The sequence below is a fragment of the Pongo pygmaeus genome, chromosome 3, assembly GCF_028885625.2.
Source record: "Pongo pygmaeus isolate AG05252 chromosome 3, NHGRI_mPonPyg2-v2.0_pri, whole genome shotgun sequence".
Taxonomy (NCBI): Eukaryota; Metazoa; Chordata; class Mammalia; order Primates; family Hominidae; genus Pongo; species Pongo pygmaeus.
This window is the reverse complement of record NC_072376.2, coordinates 171,660,162-171,684,857: the sequence shown is the minus strand read 5'-3', so window position 1 is coordinate 171,684,857 and position 24,696 is coordinate 171,660,162. Positions and strand designations below refer to the sequence as shown.

The window sequence follows — 24,696 nt, the reverse complement described above, 5'->3', positions numbered from 1 at the left end:
CATGAAATTAAGAGTCAATCAACGTAGCAAACTTCATTGTTATCTTATTTTAAGAAATTGCCACAGCCACCCCAGCCTTCAGCAACCACTACTGTGGTTAGTCAGCAGCTGTCAACATTGACATGAGACCCTTCACCAGCAAAAAGATTACGACTCGCTGAAAACTCAGATGATTGTTAGCACTTTTTAGCAATAAAGAATTTTAAAATTAAGGTATGCACATTTTTAAACATAATGTTATTGCACACTTAATTGACTAAGTATAGTGTAAACATAACTTTATTATGTGTACTGGGAAACCAAAAAAATTTGTGTGACTTGCTTTATTGTGACATTTGCTTTATTACAGTGGTCTGGAACCACACCCACAATATCATTGAGGTCTGCCTTTATAGACAGTAACGATGTGCTTAAGAATACCGTGATAAAGGCTGGGCGCGGTGGCTCATGCTTGTAATCCCAGCACTTTGGGAGGCCAAGGCAGGTGGATCATGAGGTCAGGAGTTCAAGACCAGCCTGGCCAACATGGTGAAACCCCGTCTCTACTCAAAATACAAAAATTAGCTGGGCGTGATGGCACACACCTGTAATCCCAGCTACTCGGGAGGCTGAGCCAGGAAAATGGCTTGAACCCAGGAGGCGGCGGTTGTGGTGAGCCAAGGTCACGCCACTGCACTCCAGCCTGGGTGATAGAGTGAGACTCCATGTCAAAAAAAAAAAAAAAAAGAATATTGTGATAAAATAATGAGTGAGAATGTATTCAGTTTTTATGGGCTGATATTCTAGAAGACAGAAAATCTTTTAAAATTGTTGGAACTATAATTAGCCTTATAGAATATGATTAAGAAAAGGTTTTTCATTGAAAAGGCCTCTTTGGGGTTTTAACAAATCCAAATTTAATGGTATTAAATTTAAGCATTAATTTTTATTCATGTCTTTGCCTTTGATTGAAATATTTGCTTTAGTTTAGTACTTACAAGAGAATAAGAGAATTTAGTCCATAAAATGTTGGTGGGGAAATTCGACTGAGGTGATTATCTTCAATTATCCTGCCAGCCAGAAGAAAAAGATTAATTCATTTATATATCTCTAGAATCTAAAAACTAGTGCTATAAAATGCCACATAAATTAAACATACAGCCATTCTAGTCTGTGAAGATCTTCAAAAACACCCGGCTTCAGAAAGGTTATTCTGTTATGACTAAGATACCTGGAAAAGGAGAAATGACTACAATAAATTTGTATCTTTTTGATGTCTTACAATAAGAAAAGTATAAACAATAATCACCCATCTTAAATTTTTTCATATAGCATTCTCATCATGCCAGTTCCCAGCCTTTGAATCTCTAAGAATTGCTATCACTTACCTTATCATACCTAGTTTTAAATTTCCCCATAATTAATCAATCTATTCATTCATCAATTCATGTATTCATTAACCTATTTTGAATACTTACCCCATGGCACTGTGCTAAGCATGCCATCCCTTTCTTTAAGGGGCTTTGAGTCTGGAGAGGCCACAGCATGTGAACAGATTACTTTGTAATGTCAGGGAAATAGAGGGAAGTGTATAATGCATGGTTGCTCTGCCATTGCAGAGGAGAAAGCACCCAGCTTTGCTAGGGGTAGGGACTTCAGAGTGTGGAGGAATGAGGAGACAGGAGAAGGCTTTGCTAAACAGAGGCACAATTGAGAAGAGTCTTGGATGAAGACATGCAATTCACAAAGCAAAGAATGGGCAGGAGCTATTCTAGGCAGAGGAAATAGCTTATGCAAAAGCAAGAGGTATGAGAGTCTGACAAGTTAAGAAATCACCAGGTAATTCAATGGGGCCTCACCATGAAGGGGCTATGAGGAGAGACAGGAGATAAACCTAGGAGGCAGGCAGGGGCCTGTTCTGGACAAAAGGGTATTGCATCCCTTGCTAAAGAGTTTGACTCTGCCTTACCCATCTTTACATCCCCCTCCTCTGTAAAGTGAAATAACTCTCTATTCTATTGTGTTGATCTCCTCTTCTTGCCATGTTCACTCATGTCTCAATCTCTCTAGTGTAGCAATTCACTGCACTAAATCTGCTATCGAACAGTTTGATTCCTGACTCCTCTACTTATTAACAGTGACCTTGAGCAAGCAATGAATTCCTGTAAGCCTCAGCTTCCCCAACACTAAAATGGGGATAATATCAGGATCTACTTCCTATGGTTTAATAGAGGCAATGCATGCCATAAACATTCAGTACACATTATGTTTTACAGCAGTGTCTCTGCTCACGCCTCTTACTCCAGTTTCTTCCCTCTTTCCTTTTTCTTTCTGCTTATGATTCACATGCAAGTAAGAGTTCAAGTTTCACTTCCACTAATACAGGATTCACACTGATTTCTCTCTCTTCTTCAGTCTTTCATATCTTGAGTAAACATCCTATAGAATTTCTCCTGCCAGGAATCTGTTCTCCCTTGCTGGGTTGCTCAGGGCTAGTGAGCAATGGCACCCCATGATAGAGCCTCTTCCTTCCCTCCTTTGCAAACCTGGAGCCCAGGTGGGCACAGTAAGGGGTAAGAAATGACTTACAACTTCAGGGGGTTCTCTTATACAAAAAACTTCCAGGTAAAAGACATTTGATCCACTATTGCTCCCTATGCTCACCTGTTTTGCCCAGTCCTCTTCATCTGTCAGAGCCATCCTTTACTGCTCTGGACCTGAGATAATCACTCCTTTCAGTGAACCATAATAGCAATTTTGGTTTCAGCAACACAGGTTTGGAACTTAAGTACTTTTAAAAAGTGGTTCTCTAATGTTGTATATATGTTGGCATTATTTTCCCATCTTAGATCATAAACTTCTAGAGAACAGGAGTCCTGCCTCTCCCCAGTGACAGCTCAGTGCTCTACCTGAAACACTAAGGTATAACTACTTAAAAGGAGCCAGCCTGAGTTATCTTTCTATGCCCTCATGGTGTCTACCTAAAATACGTGCACTCTATGAGGGTTAATGAATATTTATGGATCTAATCATTATTTAGATCCATAAATCATCAGGTATCTAATGATTATTATTATCATTTTTTGAGATGAAGTCTCACTCTGATGCCCAGGCTGGAATGCAGTGGCACGATCTTGGCTCACTGCAACCTCCGCCCCCCCAAGTTCAAGTTCAGTAAATTACTAGGTGCTCTTCTTGACTCAATCCCAAACTCTGATACCACAAGCTAAAAATCTGACTGGAATGGGTTTCTTGCATTAGGATAGAGAACAGGATAGGTAGAAAACAAGTGGACACAAATGGAAATACAGGGAGTTATGTATTCATGTGATTTTTGGTTATACTTCTTTCCAGTTACTTCTAGAATGCTGCATGGCAGAACTCAATAAAATGGAACATTGAGAAAGCCTGTTTTTTTAAAAAAAGAAGCACAATGAGATACCACTTCACACCCATTAGGATAGTTATTGTCAAAACAAGCAAATGAAACGAGAACACAAATGTTGGTGAGGATGTGGAGAAATCGGAACTCTTGTGCATCACTAGTTGGAAAGTAAAATGGTACAGTTGCTGTGGAAAACAGTATGGCAGTCCCTTAAAAAATCAAAATCAAATCAAATGGCAGTCCCTTAAAAATCAAAGAATTACCATCTGACTTAGCAATTCCACTTCTGGGTATATACCCAGAAAAAGTGAAAGTGAAAGTAGGGACCCAAACAGATATTTGTATTCCTGTGTTGATGGCAACATTATTCACAACAGCCAAAAGGTAGAAACAACCCAAATGTCCACTGACACATAAACAGTTAAACAAAATGTGGTATATAAATACAATGGACTATTACACAGCCCTAAAAAAAGTAATTCTGACAAATGCTACAACATGTGAACATTAAAGACATTGTGCTAAGTGAAATAAACCAGACACAAAAAACTACATATTTTATGATTCTCCTCATATGAGGTACTTAAAGTAGCCAATTAATAAATACAGGAAGTAGAATGATGGTTGCCAGGGGCTGGGGAGAGGGGGAAATGGGGAAAGACAGATATGAGGAGTTATTATTCAACAAATGTGGAGTTTCAGTTGGGGAAGATGAAAAAGTTTTGGAGGTGGATGGTGATGTTGGTTCCATAACAATGTGAATGTACTTAATGCCACTGAATGGTTTACTTAAAAACAGTTAAATGGTGAATTTTAGATTATGTATATTTTACCACAAAAAGCTTTCTTTCTTTAACCTTACAGTATTTCATGCATTTGTAAAAGTGGGATTAGTGAAAAAAGAATAATTGAATAACTAGGGAAGTCTTCGGGTTTTTTCTTCTTCATCACAAATATCATCATCAGGCTTTTTTTTTTTTTTTTTCCTCAGAGACAGGGTCTTGGTCTATGACTCATGCTGGATGCTGGAGTGCAGTAGTGCAATCCTAGCTCACTGCAGCCTCAAACTCTTGCTCAAGGGATCTTTGCGCCTTAGCCTCCCAAAGTGCTGGGACTGTAGGCATGAGCCACCCTGCTTGGCTGCATCAGGCTTTTACTTTGTCTAAGTTCATTCAGTCATCACTCCTGTCACCATGGCAAATGTACATTGAATTCTTAGTATGTGTCAGGCACGGTGTGCCTAATGCTTCCCATGGATTTTCTTGTTTCTTACAACATCCCTGAGGTAGGAACTATTATAATTTGTGTTTTATAGTAGAGGCAACTTATGCTTAGAAAGGAATATAAATTGGCTGGGCGTAGTGGCTTACACCTGCAATCCCAGCACTTCAGGAGGCTGAGGCGGGTAGATCATGAGGTCAGGAGTTCAAGACCAGACTGGACAAGATGGTGAAACCACATCTCTACTAAAAATACAAAATAAATTACCCAGGCGTGGTAGCGGGCAACTGTAATCCCAGCTATTCGGGAGGCTGAGGCAGAAAATTGCTTGAACTTGGAAGGCGGAGGCTGCAGTGAGCTGAGATTGCGCCACTGCACTGCAGTCTGGGTGACAGAGAGAGACTCTGTCTCAAACCAAAAAAAAAAAAAAAAAAAAAAAAGAAAGGAATACAAATTGCTCAAGGTCACACACCTAGTAAATAAGGCAATCAGGACTCGGACTGATTGTCTAACTCACAATCCCACGCTCTTAGCCACGGTGCTCTACTGCCCCTTCAGCACCATTGGCGTGGCTCCTTGGTACTGTCATGGACAGGGAGGCTGGTCTGGATTGGAATAGTCTAGGCTGTCAGACTACCATGGAATGGGCAAATTAATTCGCACTGGTACTTACAGTTTAGTAAGGCTATTCAGTCCTCTGAAAGCATAGATGGAGATGGATGTAATCTTATTGTTTTGCAGGTACCTGTGAAAATGATTATTAAAAAGAAAAAAAAATGAAGCAGAGTTTCACTTTTGCAAGACAAAAGGAATTCTGTGGATGGATGATGGTGATGGTAGCATAGCAATATGAACGTGCTTAATGCCTCTGAAGGTACACTTAAAAAAGGATAAGATGCTACATTTTATGTTATGTGTATTTGATGACAATTAAACATTTTAAAAATTGAAAAAGGTAAACATTACAAAATAATTTAGTGAAGCCGGATTATCATGTCACTTCATGTTTCTATTAAATTTATGTACAATTAGGCTGGTTTGTATTTAGAAATTCTAGTTATAAAGATGAATGAATAACAGCCAAAGCTTACTATTTGAATTTTCTAGAAATAAAATGTTAACACATAGTAAAGCCCTCATAAATCAGAAGTCTAGAAGCCAGACTTTTAATACAGGTCTTGTTATAATTCTTTAAATTTGTTAAGTGCTCAACACAGTGCTAGCCAACCTAAAAGTGTATGATGTTTTCAATGTCCCAAGCCATATTCTATGTTAATCACAAATCTGTCAACCAAGTCAATTTTGATCTCATTAATTTGACATCCAAACCTTGTTCCAAAGACTGTTTGGGGGAAATTTATAAGGAGTAGAAGTGGCAAAAGAGAAAAACATAAATAAAAATAATCAGGACTAGAAGAATATAAATTAGATTGGAATGTCAAGACAAGAATGCAGGCTTACATAGTTAACTAAAGTAATACTGAAAATACGACCTTGAGTTAACTGGAGGTCAAAGGAAATGGGTACCAGAGTATACGCTGTTGCATCATTGCACCCACACAAAGTTTTGCACTTCTATGTGTACTTGCCCCAGATTGTGGGAATGATAAAGTAAGGATTTCAAGGCTGCCTTCATGTTCTGAGTGCAGGTCACCATTGTTCTTTAGAGTGTCCTGAAAGTTTATATGTAATTTGTTATAACTTTTAGGAGCAATAAGAAAGAAATCAATATGAGTGAACATTCAGTTAAATTAGAAATTTTGGCTGAAAAGTACCCTATTTCTCCAACATGCAAGAAAACCTAACTTTGATTGTGAAATGTTATTATAAAATTTATTATAGGATGGATGAAGAGCGTTATGCCCATAATCCCAGAGCTTTGGGAGGCCAAGGCAGGAGGATCATTTGAAGCAGACCAGCCAGGCAGGGCAACATAGTGAGATCCTATTTCTAAAAAAAAAAAAAAAGGAGCCAGGTGTGGTGGCACATGCCTGTAGTCCTAGCTACCTGGGAGTCTGAGGTGGGAGGATCACTTGAGCCCAGGAGTTTGAGGGTGCAATGAACTATGATCATACTACTGCACTCCAGCATGAGTGACAGAGTGAGACCCTGTCTCTTAAAAAAAAAATTATTATGCACCTGAACCTGACATGCTGTGGGCCCAATCGTGTAGTAGGTAATGAATGGTTCTCATTTATCATGCATTTATTTGTTTATTTCTAGTGTTATAATGATCTACTAAGGAATAGGCTGCATTGCCTGGAGGTATAAAGGTATAGACCTTTAATAACCAATTAGAAATTTTTAAATAATTAGGCTATTTTGATCATTTTGTTACATGGAACAAATTGGCCATTCAGGAATTAATTCATTCACATTAGTACGGTGGTTAGTTCAAAAAAGAGAATTAATTCAATGTTTATTGTGCAAAAATGCTAAGCCACTGCATTATATAAATCTGAATTTTGATATTTAGATTTGTAGTCTAGCTCCTTTAAATAAGTGGACACAAGGTGATGCTACAGAAAAATTCTTCAGTCTCCAGAAATCAGAAAATAGAATAAGTCAGTGTACTCCTGAAGTTTTGTCAAGCCTAATTGTGAAAAGTTCTTCTCTTTTGACTGATAAATGTTCAGAATGAAATTCCGAAAAGTTATTTTCATTAGAGTTTCTATTTTCAAATATGAAATAGATACTTCTGCAGACTATCTGGGTTTTTAGAACATTTCACTGAAGGAAGTGGGTTAATTTTTCTTCTGATTCCACTCAATTTCCATCTGTTATCTTTAAAAATGTGCATATATATATTAATTTATCAGGTTTCCCTATTGTAAAACCAAAATAAGAACTAATCTATATCGGTATAAAAATGAAACAATGAATCCTGAGATATTTCTTAGTGTGATTTAGGTACAGAGTATCTAAACCCAACAATTCACCATATGACAACATAATTTAGTCACAAAGTAGACCTAAATAACAGGTAAAGATCACGTGGGCCAGTATGGATTTTGAGAGTTCTGAATGGAAGCTAGCATGTCAGATACTACTCAAGGCCAAAATGAAATCCAACTCACAAGGCAGATGTGCAAATGGAATCAAGTCTCCAAGACAACATGCTCAGAGGTTTCAACCCACAGTGACTTGCTATTTTAGGTAGATAATGAATTTGAAAACACATGGAAGAAAGTTCTTCACTTTCTTGATGGTGGATCTGGCAAAAGAGTGTAACGTTTTTCTCTAAGATGAGCATTGAGGTATTCCATGCTAGAATAACGCAGAGGATAAAAGCTTCTAAGTATCTCCATTTTGGGGGAGTGTGGTAGGAGGATTCACAGCACACATGTTCCAGTTCCTTTGGAAATATGTGTCTGAGGTTTTTCTAGAATGGTTTCTAAAATTACTCAGAAAAAATAAGTGTTACCTGGAAGTCTTCAGTTAACAGCTAAATACTTCCCTGAACAGGGATTAGACATAAGCAGTGAATAGTGTTGGTGTTCACAGAAGTAGGAAGAAACAGATATGCCCAAAAATGCTAGTTAATTTTAATACCAGGAATTAAATATTTTCTTACAACTTCTGAAGATCATGATAATTCTTGAAGCAATCAGGGGGAAGCTTTCTTATTAAGTTCCACTGAAGTGACCTGAAATAAATGTAAATTTTGATTCTTAAAGTTGTTTTTTCTTTACTTTTAAATTACAACAATAGGTATAATTACAAACTATTTACTTTAGTACTAGCTTTCAGGAAACATTTTGCTTCATGATGTCTCTCTCATATATATCACTTAAACTAGATCTAGCTGTTAGTTTTGCACTATTAAAGCTATTCATATTTTCTTAAATTTTGGTTATAACTGTAATTCTGACAAAAAATGTTAAAAAATAAAATTGAAAAAATTGATTTTCAGTTATGTTTTTCTTTCCTATTTGTATTTAACAAACATCAGAAGGCATCTCAGTTTCTAAGTGACAATAAAAATAGTGTTTTCTGTTTAAAAAACACTCAAGAAATTAAATATTGTATTTCTCAATATTTCATTGCTCACATTCCACCACCTTAAAATCAGTTATGAAGGAAAACATCAATTGGTACCTATAATTGGATCATCTTTATTCAATAAGTGATTCCATTTCAACTTCTAAGAAGTTGTAAAGAAAGATTTTCTTTTGTATCGCAATTTAATAAGCTGTTTGACACAGACGAGATCCACATAATTTTAGTTGTACTGGAAAGGTCCCAAGCCCTTAATTTTTTGTTTTAGAACAGCAATGTAATATAGTAAAAGCAAAATAAATGAAACAATAAAAAAACCAAAACCAGTGTAGCTGGGGTTCCTTGCATGAATCACACACAACTTTCCAAATCAGTCTCTTTAACTGTGCAAGGAGGGATTTGGATTAGATGGTATCTAATAATATGATGTTATTAGTACTATCATTATATAGTACCATGGAGCAGATACTAATAAGTGAGCAACAGACTGCATTGTCTGGAAGTTAACTTAACTCAGATTAAGACAGTTTTATACAATAAGCACTAACAATGTTTAGGTTTTGAAGCAGTGTTGCTTAAACTTGGTGATAAATCCTTCTTAAAAAAAACTTTCTTGGACTCTTTGGAACACATTTTTGGAATCTAATTTGAGAAACACTGTTCTAGAGTCTAGAAGACCATGCACTCTCAATGAAGGTGAGAATTGATTAAGAAAAAAAAATCTTACTTTTTAAATGTATAATGCAGATATACACAAGAACATATATAGTATATCTGTATTATTATTATTGTTATTATTATTATTATTGAGATGGAGTCTTACTCTGTGGCCCAGGCAGGAGTGCAGTGACACGATCTCGGCTCACTGCAACCTCTGCCTCCTGGGTTCAAGAGATTCTCCTGCCTCAGCCTCCTGAGTAGCTGGGATTACAGGTGTGCGCCACCACACTTGGCTAATTTTTAAATTTTGAGTACAGACAGGGTTTCACCATGTTGGTCAGGCTGGTCTTGAACTCCTGACCTTGTGATCCACCTGCCTCAGCCGCCGAAAGTGCTGGGTTTACAGGCGTGAGCCACCACGCCTGTCCACATATCTGTAGTATTAAAATTTCACAGGAGGGGACAAATAGAAAAAAAAAAGTCTAAAAAGGCTCCCTGGGGGAAGGGAAACAATGAAAGAAAAAAAGTTAAAAATCACTTTTCTAGACTACACATATGGGACACTTAATGGCTTTTTAAATAAATAATATCAAAGGCTGATTAACAAGTAATTCCCTTTCGAAACTACTCTCAGTTGCTGGCTGTCACCAAATATTATTTCCTTGTATATATTAACTAATTGAGGATCTCTTTTCTGCTAATGAGTCTGACTTGACTTAGATTCTAAATTCTGCTTATATCCTGTTTAAATGTTTATATTGTGTCAAGATAAATTGTTAAATATTTGGATTTGGCTGGGCACAGTGGATCACACCTATAATTCCAGTACTTTGGGAGACCGAGGTGTGAGGATCACTTGAGCCCAGGAGTTCAAGACCAGCTTGGCAACATAGTGAGACCCACCCCCTCCCCGCCATCTCTACAAACAATTAAAAAAATTAGCTGGCCATGGTGGTGCATGCCAGTAGTCTCAACTACTTGGGAGGCTAAGGCAGGAGGATCACCTGAGCCTCAGAGGTCAAGGCTGCAGTGAGCTGTGATTGCACCACTGCACTCCAGCCTGGGGGACACAGTGAGACCCTGTCTGTTTACAAACAAACAAACAAACAAACAAAAAAACCTGAGTTTGATTTAAGGATATAGATGAAAGTTTAGTGTGTCCTTAAAAATGTGTTTTGAGAATCGCTTGAACCTGGGAGGCAGAGGTTGCAGTGAGCCAAGATCGCGCCACTGCGATCCAGCCTGGGCGACAGAGTGAGACTCTGTCTCAAAAAAAAAAAAAAAAAAAATGTGTTCATTCATTCATTATCTCAAAAAACGTGTTGAATGCCTGTCATTTGCACATGTTGAATACCTGCCTTTAAGAAGTTTATACTCTATTTGCACAAATTATACTTTATCTATAAATAGAGAATTTTCTTTGAATAATAACTTTAGTCTTACAGCCCAGGGCTAAAGAGGCAACCAACTTCTTTTTTTTTTTGGTATTTATTTATAAATTCATTTCAATAACATTTATTTATGGATTATTAGACTCTATTAGGAACTTTGGAGGATATATAGGCCATGGCATTTTCCTTTTTCAGGTAGGTACTAGGACCTGAATCACTATAGTACAAGCAAGAATGTTTAGTATACATAAAAGAAACACAAGTGAGGTTCTATGAGAAAACCCAAGAGGAAGAGGTTAACTGCACTTGAAGGAGGAGAGTTACTATAGAGGAAAGTGAGGCTCATTGAAAGACCTCTAAGTAATGTTACTTAAAAAGTTGAGTTTTTATTAATAGTGTCTAGGATTTATAGGTTACTTCTTTCTAAATGACATAAAATATTTTGACAAATAACATTCTCTATATTTCACAATATCCTATTGGGATAGAAAGAGGTAGATGCTGTCATTCTCATTGAATAGAACAACCCAAAATACTTTATAATATAACAAATCCTTATATTTTAAAATTTGACAGTCCAACTTTGATTGTTCACAGAGTCAAAGAGGGTGTGTGTTTGTGTGTGTGTGAGAGAGAAATGGTCTAGTTTAATCATTATTGTCAAAGCTAGTTCTAGTTTTTATAAAGAAAGTTCTTAGTATTAGATCATATAGTTCTAGTGATTAAATTCCAGGATCTTAAAGCCAAGTCTCAAATAGTCAAAATCAGTGTTTATCAAGCTAGAAAAAAGTAAAAATAATCATATCTATCTCTGTTTGCCTGTTTTGTTCATTAGCATTTATGTGAAATGTCTTAAAAAATCCCAACTTCAATAAACATTACTTGGAGTATTAGCTTCTTTGATACTTACATATGGTTCAGTCCTCTTCTAACATTTCCCTATAATAGATCCAACTCAAAGTCTGGAAAGAACTGACTAATGAAATTTGATGTTTATTTTTTAATGTATTTGCTATAAAGCATAGAGTTCTTTTTCTGTATGGAACTGAACAGACTGGGACTAGGTATGAGTCTAAGCCAGTGTTCTGCAGAGAAAAGTATAAATGGACAACTGGAATCAAGTGGCTCAACCTAAAGCACAAGAGAATGCTATTTTTTGAACAAAAAATAAAATAAAAAATACCATAGACATAAACTCCTGAGCTTTATTCCTATATCTCCAAATGCCTGTCTGTTGGAGATTTCCACTGAGTGACCCGTTAATCTCACATTGGAAAAAACATCTAACATCGGAGTCCCCATCTTCCTCAGTTACTGCCACCAAGTCTCCTCATTCTCCGATCATACTGTTGCTTAGAATGGAAACCTTGGAGTCATCTCTGACTCCTTCTTTCTTGCCTTCTTGCAGACAATCATTTACAAGGACCTGGTCCCAGTTTTTTTGTTTATACCAGGGGTTGAAAACTGGTAGGTCACAGTTTTCTGCCCACATCTCTTTATGTATGTATGTATGTGTATACTAGATCACGACAATTTTTAAAATTGAATGGGAATTAATTCAATGATTCAACCTTTGTGTGGGGCATGCCCTCTCTAGTTAGCCATTGCCTTATTCCCCTCCATTCCCCCAGCTTTCTCTCTCTGTTCTTTATTTTACAAATGTTGGTTGAATTGTTAAAGAATGGATTCAAATCTTACTCATGGGAAAATGAAAAATGAAATTGGCTGCATCAGAATATCCTTTGATTTGGATTTTCTAGTAATTTGATACAAGCAGTGGAGAAGGATTATGATTTTTTTCTCTGAAAATAGAATGAAATCATCATAAATTCTTTTTTTTTGTTTGAGGCAGGGTCTCACTCTGTCATCCAGGCTGGAGTGCAGTGGCTTGATCATAGCTCACTGCAGCCTTGACCTCCCAGGCTCAAGTGATCCTCTTGCCTCAGCCTCCAAGTAGCTGAGACTTACAGGTGTGGGCCATCATACCTGGCTAATTTTTATTTTTTTTTGTAGTGATAGGCTCTCTCTGTGTTGCCCAGACTATTCATTAATTCTTATACCCAGAATTTCCAGTTAGAATTTAAATCAGAGAAGTGCTCCATAGGACCTCAGGTTCTTTTGGGGGATTATTACTTTTTTCTAGCAGGACTAATTGCTATGAGAAAGAGCCATGGTAAGGCAAGAAGAGGATAGAATGCTGAAGAGCTCTTCTTTTCCTTAGTTCAAGTGGAAATGTTCCCTCTTTTGGAAAACTCTGCTGATATTTTCAGTTCATATTGCCTGACCACCACAAATTGGGTAAACTTCTCAGATCTGTGAATTCAATGGAACCACTATGCACAGGAACTCTGAGTTGTAGCTCTTATCTCATATATCAAGTATTTCAATTGTTGTATTATGTGGTCTGGTTTGAAAATGGTAACACTTGTCAATATTCATAAACTCAAGAATTACTCTTATTTTGTCCTCATATACCCAAAAGTGAGAGCCACAAGGCACTCACTTTTTCATTTTTATCTAAATGAAAAAAGAAACTCAGCAAAAATATTGGATTAAAATAGCTGTCCTCCACTAATTTCTTTTAAAAAAGTTTCAATCAAATGTATATGTTTGTGTTGCTGAAGTTTGTTGAATTCAAATCAGTACTGGAAACTAACACTGCAGGTACTAGAAATCAACAAACCACTTATGGTGATAATTTTTTTTACATACGTAAGTTTGAATTCCTTAAGAAAACAACAACATTAACATCTATGACTCAAAATGTGATTCAGAACAGATTTTAAATATGACATTTTGTATCTTATCCAATTTATCTTATTTTCTTTTTTAACTTACACATCAGATTATATTAAAATTTGGGTCCAATAAATTCTAAAAGAGTTCTTTCAATAAATGTGAAGTGAAAATTCTATGTAATAGGAAAGCTCTATGTAATAGTTTAATTAGAAGCCATTTTTTCTTTAGTAGCACATGCAATTGATGACTTTTTTTGTTTAGATAAAATATGGTGATACTCCATACCTCACAGGATTATTATGAGGGGTTAATATAAAGAACAATTTAAGGTGGGGTCTAGCATTTAATAAATGCAAAATAAATATCAGTAATTATTATACCTGACCCAGGAAAAATGACATCATCTTTGAATAAAAATATATTATTAATAATGACATGGTCTTAATTATAATACAATTTTACAGGTGCTACCCAGCTGTCAGGATGAAGTCATTCTTTTCTACTTACATTGCAGTCACATTTGAAGAAACCGATGGAACAGCTCGTAAATTGGTTTCATCACAGTCAAGCTCCAGACCTCGGCAAAGACATTGTACTGGCACGGAACTGACCACTGAATCAAGGGGAAGTGGTAAGGCGTGATGACAGTGAGGGACCAGGAAGAGGAGGGTAATGAAAAGAAAGAAATGAAAAGCTATGAGAAAATCATTTAGTACAAAAGCATATCATGTGCTACGTAGGCAATTTAGGCAATGCTTTAAATTAAGGCTCCAAAGTTTGCTTTTAATTTAACCTTAAAATGATGGTAGAGCATTAACATTTGGAAACACACACCAGCTCATGCATTTTTTAAAAAATAGCAGACTGTTCTCCATTCTTTGCAAAATGAATGAAATAATCTGCTCTTATTTCATTGATTTTGCAATGAATGGAGAACAGTCTGCTAAGGATTAACATGATAATGTGTGATGAGGCTTAATGTTCATACTACAACTGCCACTTAAAAATAAAGTATTTATTTAGCATAATCAAAACCTTTAAAGGAGGAATAAATCACTTTTAACTAGCAAGAACGAGGAGAACTAAAGGCAAATGACAGTGTCTATGGTTTTTTTTTTTAATCAGGAGTTCTTCAAATAATTTTTTAAAAAATCTTTTGGCTTAAATAGGGGTAAAGGATGAATAAAAGTTTATTTATGGGAGTGAATGTTTTTTCTGCATAGGATTCTATTTTCACTGGTATTTGGTGTTGGAAAGAGAGGGAGAATGAGGTGTATGACCTTGGCCATTTTGTGGGGCTGTAGTGATAGTGTTAGGATGTGAGTCAATACATCTAAAGTCTATTAGAGATTTGCAATGATGTATTCATATAGCTAAACAGAATAATGAGATTATTATTTAGGATAATAAATATAGTTTGATTCCTGTTCTGATGGGGAATGGCGAATTCCTGAGAGCAATGAGAAATGTTTTCCCCCCATATTGACTTCTGGAGCCCTAACCTATACAGCAGGGATTACAGACTCCAGTGTCTCCAGCGGTCAGGCAATGTCACTGTAGAGTGTGTGCAGATGTCCAACTGCAACAGCTTCTCTCATCTGTTGCCATATTAGAATAGGAACATGTGTAGCTACATCTACCAACTTCCTCAAAGAAGCCAGAAATACAATGTTTTATATATAACTATCTATTTAAAAACTGATATTAGCTAACTGAAAACATTTAAAAATATTATTGGACAAACAAAACCATCTATGAGAGTTTTCTGCTTGTAGGCTTCCTGTTTCTGACCTTTATGGTGAAACTTGCAGAGAGCAGGCAAGTGTCTCAGTGGCTAACCAGAGACCTCTGTAAATGACTGTTCATGAGGAGCTTTTTGGCTCAGATATGGGGTGACATGTGTTCTTCCTCTCCTCCCAAATATCTCCAGAGACTTCTTCACAGGGTTACAAGAGATCAGGACCATAACCTAGATTTAGTGTTTAATATAAACAGAGTATCTGCCAAGAACTTTAAAACAGTTTTATAGTTGCAAGTACCCACTTTGGTTGTGGATGTCTGAAAACTGATGTTGTCTCTTTAAGTTACAATCATATCTCATATGTGAGTCTGTGTGTATGCTGTGGGGATGGGATGGAAAAGGTTGGGAAGGAAGATGAAGGTCCTGAGAATGAAGTAGAAAGGGCAGAAACGGAGGGCAGTGAAATTAGTTTTAATCCCAGTGTGTTTTTTTCATATATAGAGACTAAATTAAGATAATTCATATATGTTGATTACAGGGTTATCTGCAATAGGGAAAAATGAAAAAACAACACATAAATATCCAACAGCCAAGGAATGATTAAGGAAATTATGTCACTTACAAAATATACTATTACATGGAATATTTTAAAAGATGTTGTTGTAATATGGATACCTGATTATGCCAAAATGCTAATTGAAAATTTGATAAAAATGGTTTGTATAGGAAATTTCAACTATGTTAAAATAAAAAAAGACGAGTAATGCAGTAGCAAGTTAATGCTGGTAGCTTCTGAATGGTCAAATTATGGTTGAGTAAGTAATTCTTTTCAAATCCTTTAAACTTAAATTTTGTTAATTTATTGGCTCACCATAGATATTATATTTTCCATGATATTGCCCTTGAGAGATGACTTTAATAATGTGAATTTCTCACATTATTCTAGTCAAAAATGATTATAAGCTTTGCTCAGTTTAATTTCCAATAAATCCCTATAATAATCTGCTTTAAATAAGGTGGGACACTAGGAACCTTAACTTAAATTTTAACCCCAAGTTTTACACTACACTTGCCATTCTATTTTTACACTGCTTTCAAGTTTGAAAAATATATTTAGTTATTAGCTGCACTCTCCCCGACAAATTGTCTTTAACTCTCAATGATATATTTGTTTTCGTTAAGTACTGATGAAAAAAATTACTTCTTTTTTTTTAATACAGCATTTATTACATAGCCTCATTCCTTTTATGTAATTATACTTGTGACAAATGTCTTCCAGGGTGCAGGATCAGGCAAAAATATATTTCTCTTGCTGACTTATCTGGTTTTTCCCCATTTGTTTGTTTTGCTTTACAAACTATGAAAGTTATGTAACCCATTATTTTCTCTCTTGGACTTAACAGCTATGAAATTCATAACTAGGCTTCGGATGAAGTCACTGAACTTTTCTCAGGAAGGATTTTCTTAATTTTTCTTTGTCATTCGCTTTCCACTCACCACTGAACTTTTGTCTTTTATATCATGTTAATGGTTTAAGGCTTTTAGTAGCTGTATTTTAATTGCAAGTTGCTGAAAATCCTTTTGGGAATAAGGTGAGGTATTAAAAGATTCAATTAAAATTTAAGAAATAGACCGGGCGCAGTGGCTCATGCCTGTAATCCCAGCACTTCGGAAGGCTAAGGCAGGTAGATCACCTGAGGTTGGGAGTTCAAGACCAGCCTGACCAACGTGGAGAAATCTCGTTTCTACTAAAAATACATAATTAGCCAGGCATGGTAGCACATGTCTGTAATCCCTACTCGGGAGGCTGAGGCAGAAGAATCACTTGAATCTGGGAGGCAAAGGTTGCAGTGAGCCAAGATTGCGCCATTGCACTCCAGTCTGGGCAACAAGAGTGAAACTCCATCTCAAAAAAAAAAATTAAGAAATAAAAAGAAAACAATATATGATAAAAGAAAAAAACTGTTTTGAGACAACATGGCTTAATTCATTATTTTAAACATTATATTATCAGTTAAATTATATCTATTAACTTTTTCCTTTCCCAAAAACTTTTAGCTGTTTTTTTCCCCCCTCTGAGAGAGGGTTTTGTTCTGTTGTCTAGGCTGGAGCACAGTGGCTCAATCACAGCTCACTGTAGCTTCAATCTCCTGGGCTCCTGAGTAGCACAGCTAAGTTTTAATTTATTTTTTTTGGAGAGATTGGGGTCTCACTATGTTGCCCAGGCTGGTCTTGAACTCCTGGTCTCAAGTGAGATCTTCCTACCTCAGCCTCCCAAAGTGCTGGGATTATAAGTGTGAGCCACTGTGCCCAGCCAATTTTTAGCTTTTTAATGGGCAAATTATTTGGTCTCCCTCTAAATAATGGCATGATGCTGAGACAGATTGCTGAGTACCCTGTGAATATCACAAGAGTGACGTCTATCCCCTTAAACTAGGGATTGTTAGTAGTATTTTATCAACCTCATTTGAGTAGTGAAGATAAAAAATATTAAAAATTTAAAAAGCTAGACTTTACAATTTATGGTAGAACATAAAGAAAAAATATAGCAAAGGATTTCTTCCTCTATGCTTTGCTTTTTTAAAAATAATTTTTGCAAGAGAAAAAACTTTATATTTGCAACAGACAGGAAATCCCTACATTTTAATATTTCATATTTTGTTGATCTACTAATTCATAACACTAGTATTTGATATGTGGCCATTACCTATTCATTTTAAACGGTTTTATGAAAAGGATATGACCGGGAAGGCACTATATGGGAAAAAAAGAACAGAGGAGGAGCTGGTATTGCCAGGTGATATGAAGAAACTAAATATTTGATATAAAATTTGTCTAAAATAAACTCTTAGTCACCTATCCACCATTTTGTAGTGAATAGCCATTGATTGCTCATTCATGACTGTTTTCCATTCAAAGCTGCCCAGATAATGCTTTGGGAAGGTGGGAGTGATGTAAGTTGTACAAAACGGAGAGAATAGAAAACGTGATGATGAGTAAGAGAATTGAATAATTAGCATTTACTAGGATTAGCAAAAGGTAAACTGTGGCTGTATGTATAAACATGTATTTTCTAGAACTCATAGTGTAAAATTTTACTCTTTTAAATTATTGAACTCTACAATAGTTAAATCACTGCCTACATAATACATTGTGCTTATATCTATGACTAAAGACATAACTTAGGATAATGCAACTTTAGAAAACTAATGTTATAAAATAACTACCTAAGCATTTGTTATTAAAATGTAGTTATTATTATATAACATTTACATAAATAAAGCCTCAGTTATTCAGACATATTGTTAATCTGGCATGCTTCAGAATAAAAAAGGATAAAAATAAACCATGAATTTAAAACTCAGCAAAGAATTCTGTGAATGTTTTCATTGTTAGCTAAAAAACTAAAAGTTTTAGCTATAAGAAAAATTATTATAAAAAAATACATGTTTAAAAATATACTAATTCAACTGGGCTTAAAAAATTCAACTGGGTTTTACTGTAACCATAATCAATCCATGAAATATGTATGTTTCTGGGCAGATACAAAGAGGAAAAATAAAACAAAACATCGTATCTATAGCCTCCTATATAGACTTCAACAATAATTTATTGAGAGCTCACTATGTGCAAAGCACTATTTTAGGCACTAGAAGAGCAACAACAACAAAAAAAGTCAAACAAAGTACCTATTGTCATAGTCATTGTCATAGTGCTTAGGATCTGATGAGATAATTCATACACCACCACAACCAGCACCACTACCACCAGCAATTATGATAGTGCCACCCCAGAAAATAACACAGAGTAAGCTGATAGAGTAATGAGGGTAGGGCTGAGGACGCGGCTGTTTTATACAGTGGTATCAGTGCAGCCTTCTTTGATTTGAACAGGGCCCTGAATAAGGTGAGGGTCACCAACTAAGCAGATACATGGGAGAAAGTTTCTGAAAGAACAGTCTGTATAGAGGCTGTGATATAGAACCATGTCTGGAATGTCAGAGGAACAGCAAATATGCCTTGCTCTTAAACCAAGGTTTTGAAAAGCTAGGGTCAAAATGACAGCTCCAAGGTACAGATTTTCATTTGCATAATTTATTAGAACAGACAAAATTTATTTAAGAGGAGTTATTTTCATATATCTTTCTGATCTAAAATATTATAGTTAATCCTTAGGTTTATAACTTCCATACCCCTCCAGTGTTTTTGTAAGTTTTCAGTGTATGACTGAACATAGTAGGTTATAATGAATAAGGGTTTTGCAGCTCAGAAGAGTTTTTTCTGGCAAACATTAAAATCCAAACAGCTTTTCTGCCCTCTCTACTTTCTCTGTTTTCTTTACATCACATTTTATAGTGATTGTGAAAAGATAACTCATATAAAATAACATCCTTGACTGACATTGATTTTGTTCATAACAATATCTGACACCATTTATTACTTCTACACTTAAGATCCCTGAGTCTTTTTTGAAATAAATTTTCCTAGTTAAAGTTGTATATTTAATAGAGTTTGCAATTAGAAAACTATAATTGACCTCTTACGAATTTTTAAGTTTCTTTAATTAAAACTGATTTCCAGATTGAGATGCAATCTTTTTTTTTAATGTTGAATCAAACTTTTAAAAATGGTGTCTTATGAACTCATGGAAAAGAAAATAACTGCTCGGATTACTTACAACATTCAGGTGTTTCTGCCTCAAAAGGATATTGGGAAGTCATTTTGTAGTAACTGGCAAAATATTTGTCAAATTGCAGAGACCATCCATTGTTGTCTCCTAAAATAAAAATCAGAGAACAAAAAAGTTCAAGGAACAGAAATATTCTGGTATATTGTGGGGAAATAGGTCCTCTCTTTAAAACAGTCCAGTGGTTCTCCAAATGTAGCGAGATAAACACATTATCTGGAAACTTGCTATAAATGTGAATTTATGGACCCCCACCTGGAGATTCTCATTTTATAGTCTGAGATGGGCTCCCTAGTCACCATTTTAAATTTAATTTAATTATTTCGATTAAAAACATTTTGGGGGAGTAAATTATGAAAAAGCCATTCTCCAGTTTTTTGTTGGTTTTTTTTTTTTTTGAGACAGAGTCTCGCCTGGTCGCCCAGGTGGAGTGCTGTGGCACGATCTCAGCTCACTTCAACCTCCACCTCCCTTGTTCAAGTGATTCTCCTGCCTCAGCCTCCCGAGTAGCTGCGACTACGGGAAACTGACACCACATCTGGTTAATTTTTTTTTTTTTTTTTTTTTTTAGTAGAGATGGGGTTTCACCATGTTGGCCAGGCTGGTCTCTAACTCCTGGCCTCAAATCTGCCCACCTTAGCCCCCCAAAGTGTTGGGATTACAGGCGTGTGCCACCATGCCCTGGCTATTCTCTGTTTTTAACAAGCACTATAGGTGTTCCTGAAGTAAGTAATATTTTGACATTTTAAGAAGCAGTATTTTAGACATATCCAAATATGGCACACTGTTCTTAGCATTTTACAATAATTATGTTTCCCTACATCTTCTTCAATCTCTAAAACTGATGTTGGAGATGTATAAACATGGCTAGACAGCCATGATGATTAACTTTTTTTATGTTATTTTATTTATTTATTTTTTGAGATGGAGTTCTGCTCCCGTAGCCCAGGCTGGAGGGCAATGGCACTATCTTGGCTCACTGCAACCTCTGTGTCTCAGGCTCAAGTGATTCTCCTGCCTCAGCCTCCCAAGTAGCTACGATTCTAGGCACCCGCCACCACGCCTAGCAGATTTTTGTATTTCTAGTAGAGACGGGGTTTCACCATGTTGACCAGGCTGGTCTGGAACTCCTGACCTCAGGTGATCTGCCAGCCTTGGCCCCCCAGAGGGCTGGGATTACAGGCGTGAGCCACCGTGCCTGGCCGATTAACTTTTAAGAAAGAAAGAAAACATGACTGGCATGATCTCATTTCTTTTCTCTTTTTCTTTTTTGAAAGGCACCATGGTATCTAAAGTGATTATTCTCTGAGTGCTTATATATATATTTCGATATTTTCTTATTTATATTTTAAACCCCTATGTCACTTTTAAAAAAATAGAAGATTTTATTTGTGGGATAAAAGGAAGACAATTTTTCTCACAAAATTCCTAATGATCTTTTAGTTACTTTTAAACATAAGAGACAGTGCAGTCAAGCATGTGATAGAGTGGACTAATGAATAGGGATGAAGAAGCAGTTTCTCTGGGGATCTCTGCACATGGTACAAGCCTTCATTCTCTTGGTAGGGGTTTGTATGTGATCTTCTCTAGAACTTCTAAATTTTTTTCTGAAAGCTGCCAGGACTCTCTAAGGATGCCCAAACATATAAACAGAGAGTGAAGTTATAAAAGTTTGTCCTATTTCTGTAAGTTAGTATTAAGTCTAGCATTTATTTCTTTAAAAATTTTTAAAATTAAAAAATTTTTTTGAGACAGCATCTTGCTCTGTCACCGAGGCTGGAGTGCAGTGGTGCAATCTCAGCTCACTGCAACCTCTCCCTCTTGGGCTCAAGTGGTCCTCCTCCCTCAGGCTCCTGAGTAGCTGGGATTATAGGTGTGCACCACCACGCCAAATTTTTTTTTTTTTTGTAGAGATGGGGTTTTGCTATGTTGCCCAGGCTGGTCTTGAACTTCTAGGGTGAGGTGATCCACCTGCTTTGGCCTCAAAAAGTGCTATGATTATTAGGCGTGAGCCACTGCAGACTTCTGTATGGGACTATAGAAGGCCATCAGTAACTTCGTGGACAAGGGACAATGCCCCAGAAACCAGCAAATACCAGCCCCTGAACACCCAGGAAAAAGTTCAAGGTGGCTGCCCAACTCTTAACACATGCATCAGTTGATATGTTAGGCAGAGAAACAGGAGTAGGAAAAGCAGATTTGAAAGATTCGGCATATATAGCCAAATAGAGACTAAAACTTCCTGAGACTGTGGTGGCTTTTGTGAACGTTTGCTCCTCTTTTATTCTACCCCCACTTTAGCATGCTTTCGTATTCTTTAGAAGTTGGTTACTTAAATATATGTTTTCCAGACCTCAAGCAGCCAGGATTCTTGTTATAGATTATAGATAAGCTTCTACCAATTGGATGCACTCTTGTGAGACCTGAGGTTTATACACGCCAGCGTCATGGATATCTAGTGGTAGTTGGGGCAGTTACTGCAGCCAGCCTCAGGGTCCCAGTTTCATGGATGTAGAGATGATTAGCAGTAGCAGTTGTGACAGAAGCAAATGCTTCTTGATCTTGGGCTTGCAACTATACAGTGGTGTATTCCCTACCTCTGACTCCTTCTGCAGCCTTTAAAATGATTCTACAAACACATTTTTCCTGTATAAATTATATTTTTTTCTTAGGCTTATCTTTCCCAAAAATATCTAGAGTGGTTTCTGTTTCCTCCTTCCAGAAGGGGTTACAGATAACAGACTCTCAGACATCTCAAGGATGGAAACATCAGATGGGTTATCTATTCCGATTCTTCTTACAGATAATGGCAATCATGTTATTATTAGAACATGGGACTCTCATAATTAATGGTACACAGTAACAAAAAGAAGTCACTTAAATTATTGCTATGGCTTCCTGGAATGATGTGTCTGTTAGAAGGCTAGACTCTGGCAAAGTTCTTGCTATGATAAATCATTAGAATGAGAATGAGAAATTTCAAGGGTTGTGAAGTGGGATTGCTAAAGAAATAGCTCTGGAGAGATTAAAGAAAGGAAACAGCTGGGCACGGTGGCGCATGCTTGGAATACCCACACTTTGGGAGGCCAAAGCCGGCAGATCACTTGAGGTCAGGATTTTGAGACCAGTCTGGCCAAGGTGGAGAAACCCGCATTAGAAATATAAAAATTAGCCAGCCATGGTGATACATGCCTGTAGTCCCAGCTACTCGGGAGGCTGAGGCGTGAGAATCGCTTGAACTGAGGGGGCAGAGGTTGCAGTGAGCCGAGATTGCACACTGCACTCCAGCCTGGGTGATAGAACTACCCTCAGATAATCTTTTATCTCTTGTAGCCTTAGCTCAGGACTGATGTATCCCTACATTATATAGAATCTGATCCTATGGGTTGTTAAGTTACAGTATAAGTTGAATTCATATTTTGTCATATCATTAAAATTTTTTTTTTTTTTTTTGAGACAGGGTCTCACTCTGTTGCCTAGGTTAGAGTGCAGTGGTGTGATCATAGCTCACTGCAGCCCCAAACTCTTGGGCTCAAGGGATCCTCCCACCTCAGCCTCCTGAGTAGCTGGGACTATAGATGCATACCACTATGCCCAGCTAATTTTTTATTTTTGTAGAGATGGGGGTCTCTCTGTGTTGCTAAGGCTGGTCTGAAGTGATCCTCTCACCTTGGCCTCCTAAAGTGCTGAGATTATAGGTGTGGACCACTGTGCTCAGTCTCTCGTATCTTTTAAGTGAACATTAGAACACTGATTGGTGAGACAGACCTTGTGAATTGCACTGGGACATTTGTGTGTGTTCAGTTGAATATGACCACTCTAAATCCCTTTCCCACAAAACCTCCCTTGCAAGCAAAAGCAGCTCCCCTTTCCTGTCTGATGAGGTTAGTTGCAGTTTGTTTGAAGACACATGAGTTACTTTACTTGAGGTAAATAAGTTGCCAACTCTCCTCAGGCCCTTTCATTACCAGGCTTCTTTGCTTCTCAACCTATTATAAATGGAGCCAGAGCCCAGGATGCTGCAGAACACAAACTGGACTTAGAGAAGACTGACATACCAGAAGATTTTGCTATTTTTTTTTTTTTTTTTTTTCTTTTATTATTATTATTATTATTATCATTATTATACTTTAGGTTTTATGGTACATGTGCGCAATGTGCAGGTAAGTTACATATGTATACATGTGTCATGCTGGTGCGCTGCACCCACCAACTTGTCATCTAGCATTAGGTATATCTCCCAATGCTATCCCTCCCCCCTCCCCCCACCCCACAACAGTCCCCAAAGTGTGATGTTCCCCTTCCTGTGTCCATGTGTTCTCATTGTTCAATTCCCACCTATGAGTGAGAATATGCGGTGTTTGGTTTTTTGTTCTTGCGATAGTTTACTGAGAATGATGATTTCCAGTTTCATCCATGTCCCTACAAAGGACGTGAACTCATCATTTTTTATGGCTGCATAGTATTCCATGGTGTATATGTGCCACATTTTCTTAATCCAGTCTATCATTGCTGGACATTTGGGTTGGTTCCAAGTCTTTGCTATTGTGAATAATGCGGCAATAAACATACGTGTGCATGTGTCTTTATAGCAGCATGATTTATAGTCCTTTGGGTATATACCCAGTAATGGGATGGCTGGGTCGAATGGAATTTCTAGTTCTAGATCCCTGAGGAATCGCCACACTGACTTCCACAAGGGTTGAACTAGTTTACAGTCCCACCAACAGTGTAAAAGTGTTCCTATTTCTCCACATCCTCTCCAGCACCTGTTGTTTCCTGACTTTTTAATGATTGCCATTCTAACTGGTGTGAGATGGTATCTCATTGTGGTTTTGATTTGCATTTCTCTGATGGCCAGTGATGGTGAGCATTTTTTCATGTGTTTTTTGGCT

At 36.8% G+C, this 24,696-nt stretch overlaps 1 protein-coding gene across 3 annotated transcripts in view; it reads right to left on the bottom strand.

Annotated features, from left to right (window-relative positions):
• Positions 1-24,696, bottom strand: part of RXFP1 (relaxin family peptide receptor 1) — a 135,788-nt gene that overhangs the window by 43,809 nt on the left and 67,283 nt on the right. For all 3 annotated transcript variants that reach the window (XM_054486087.2, XM_063664242.1, XM_063664243.1), the window contains exons 3-8: positions 19,793-19,891; positions 13,882-13,987; positions 8,160-8,231; positions 5,259-5,330; positions 1,139-1,210; positions 978-1,049 (exon numbers count right to left, since the gene is read on the bottom strand). In XM_054486087.2, coding sequence (XP_054342062.2) covers positions 978-1,049; positions 1,139-1,210; positions 5,259-5,330; positions 8,160-8,231; positions 13,882-13,987; positions 19,793-19,891 — 493 coding nt within the window. The remainder of the gene's footprint in view (positions 1-977; positions 1,050-1,138; positions 1,211-5,258; positions 5,331-8,159; positions 8,232-13,881; positions 13,988-19,792; positions 19,892-24,696) is intronic.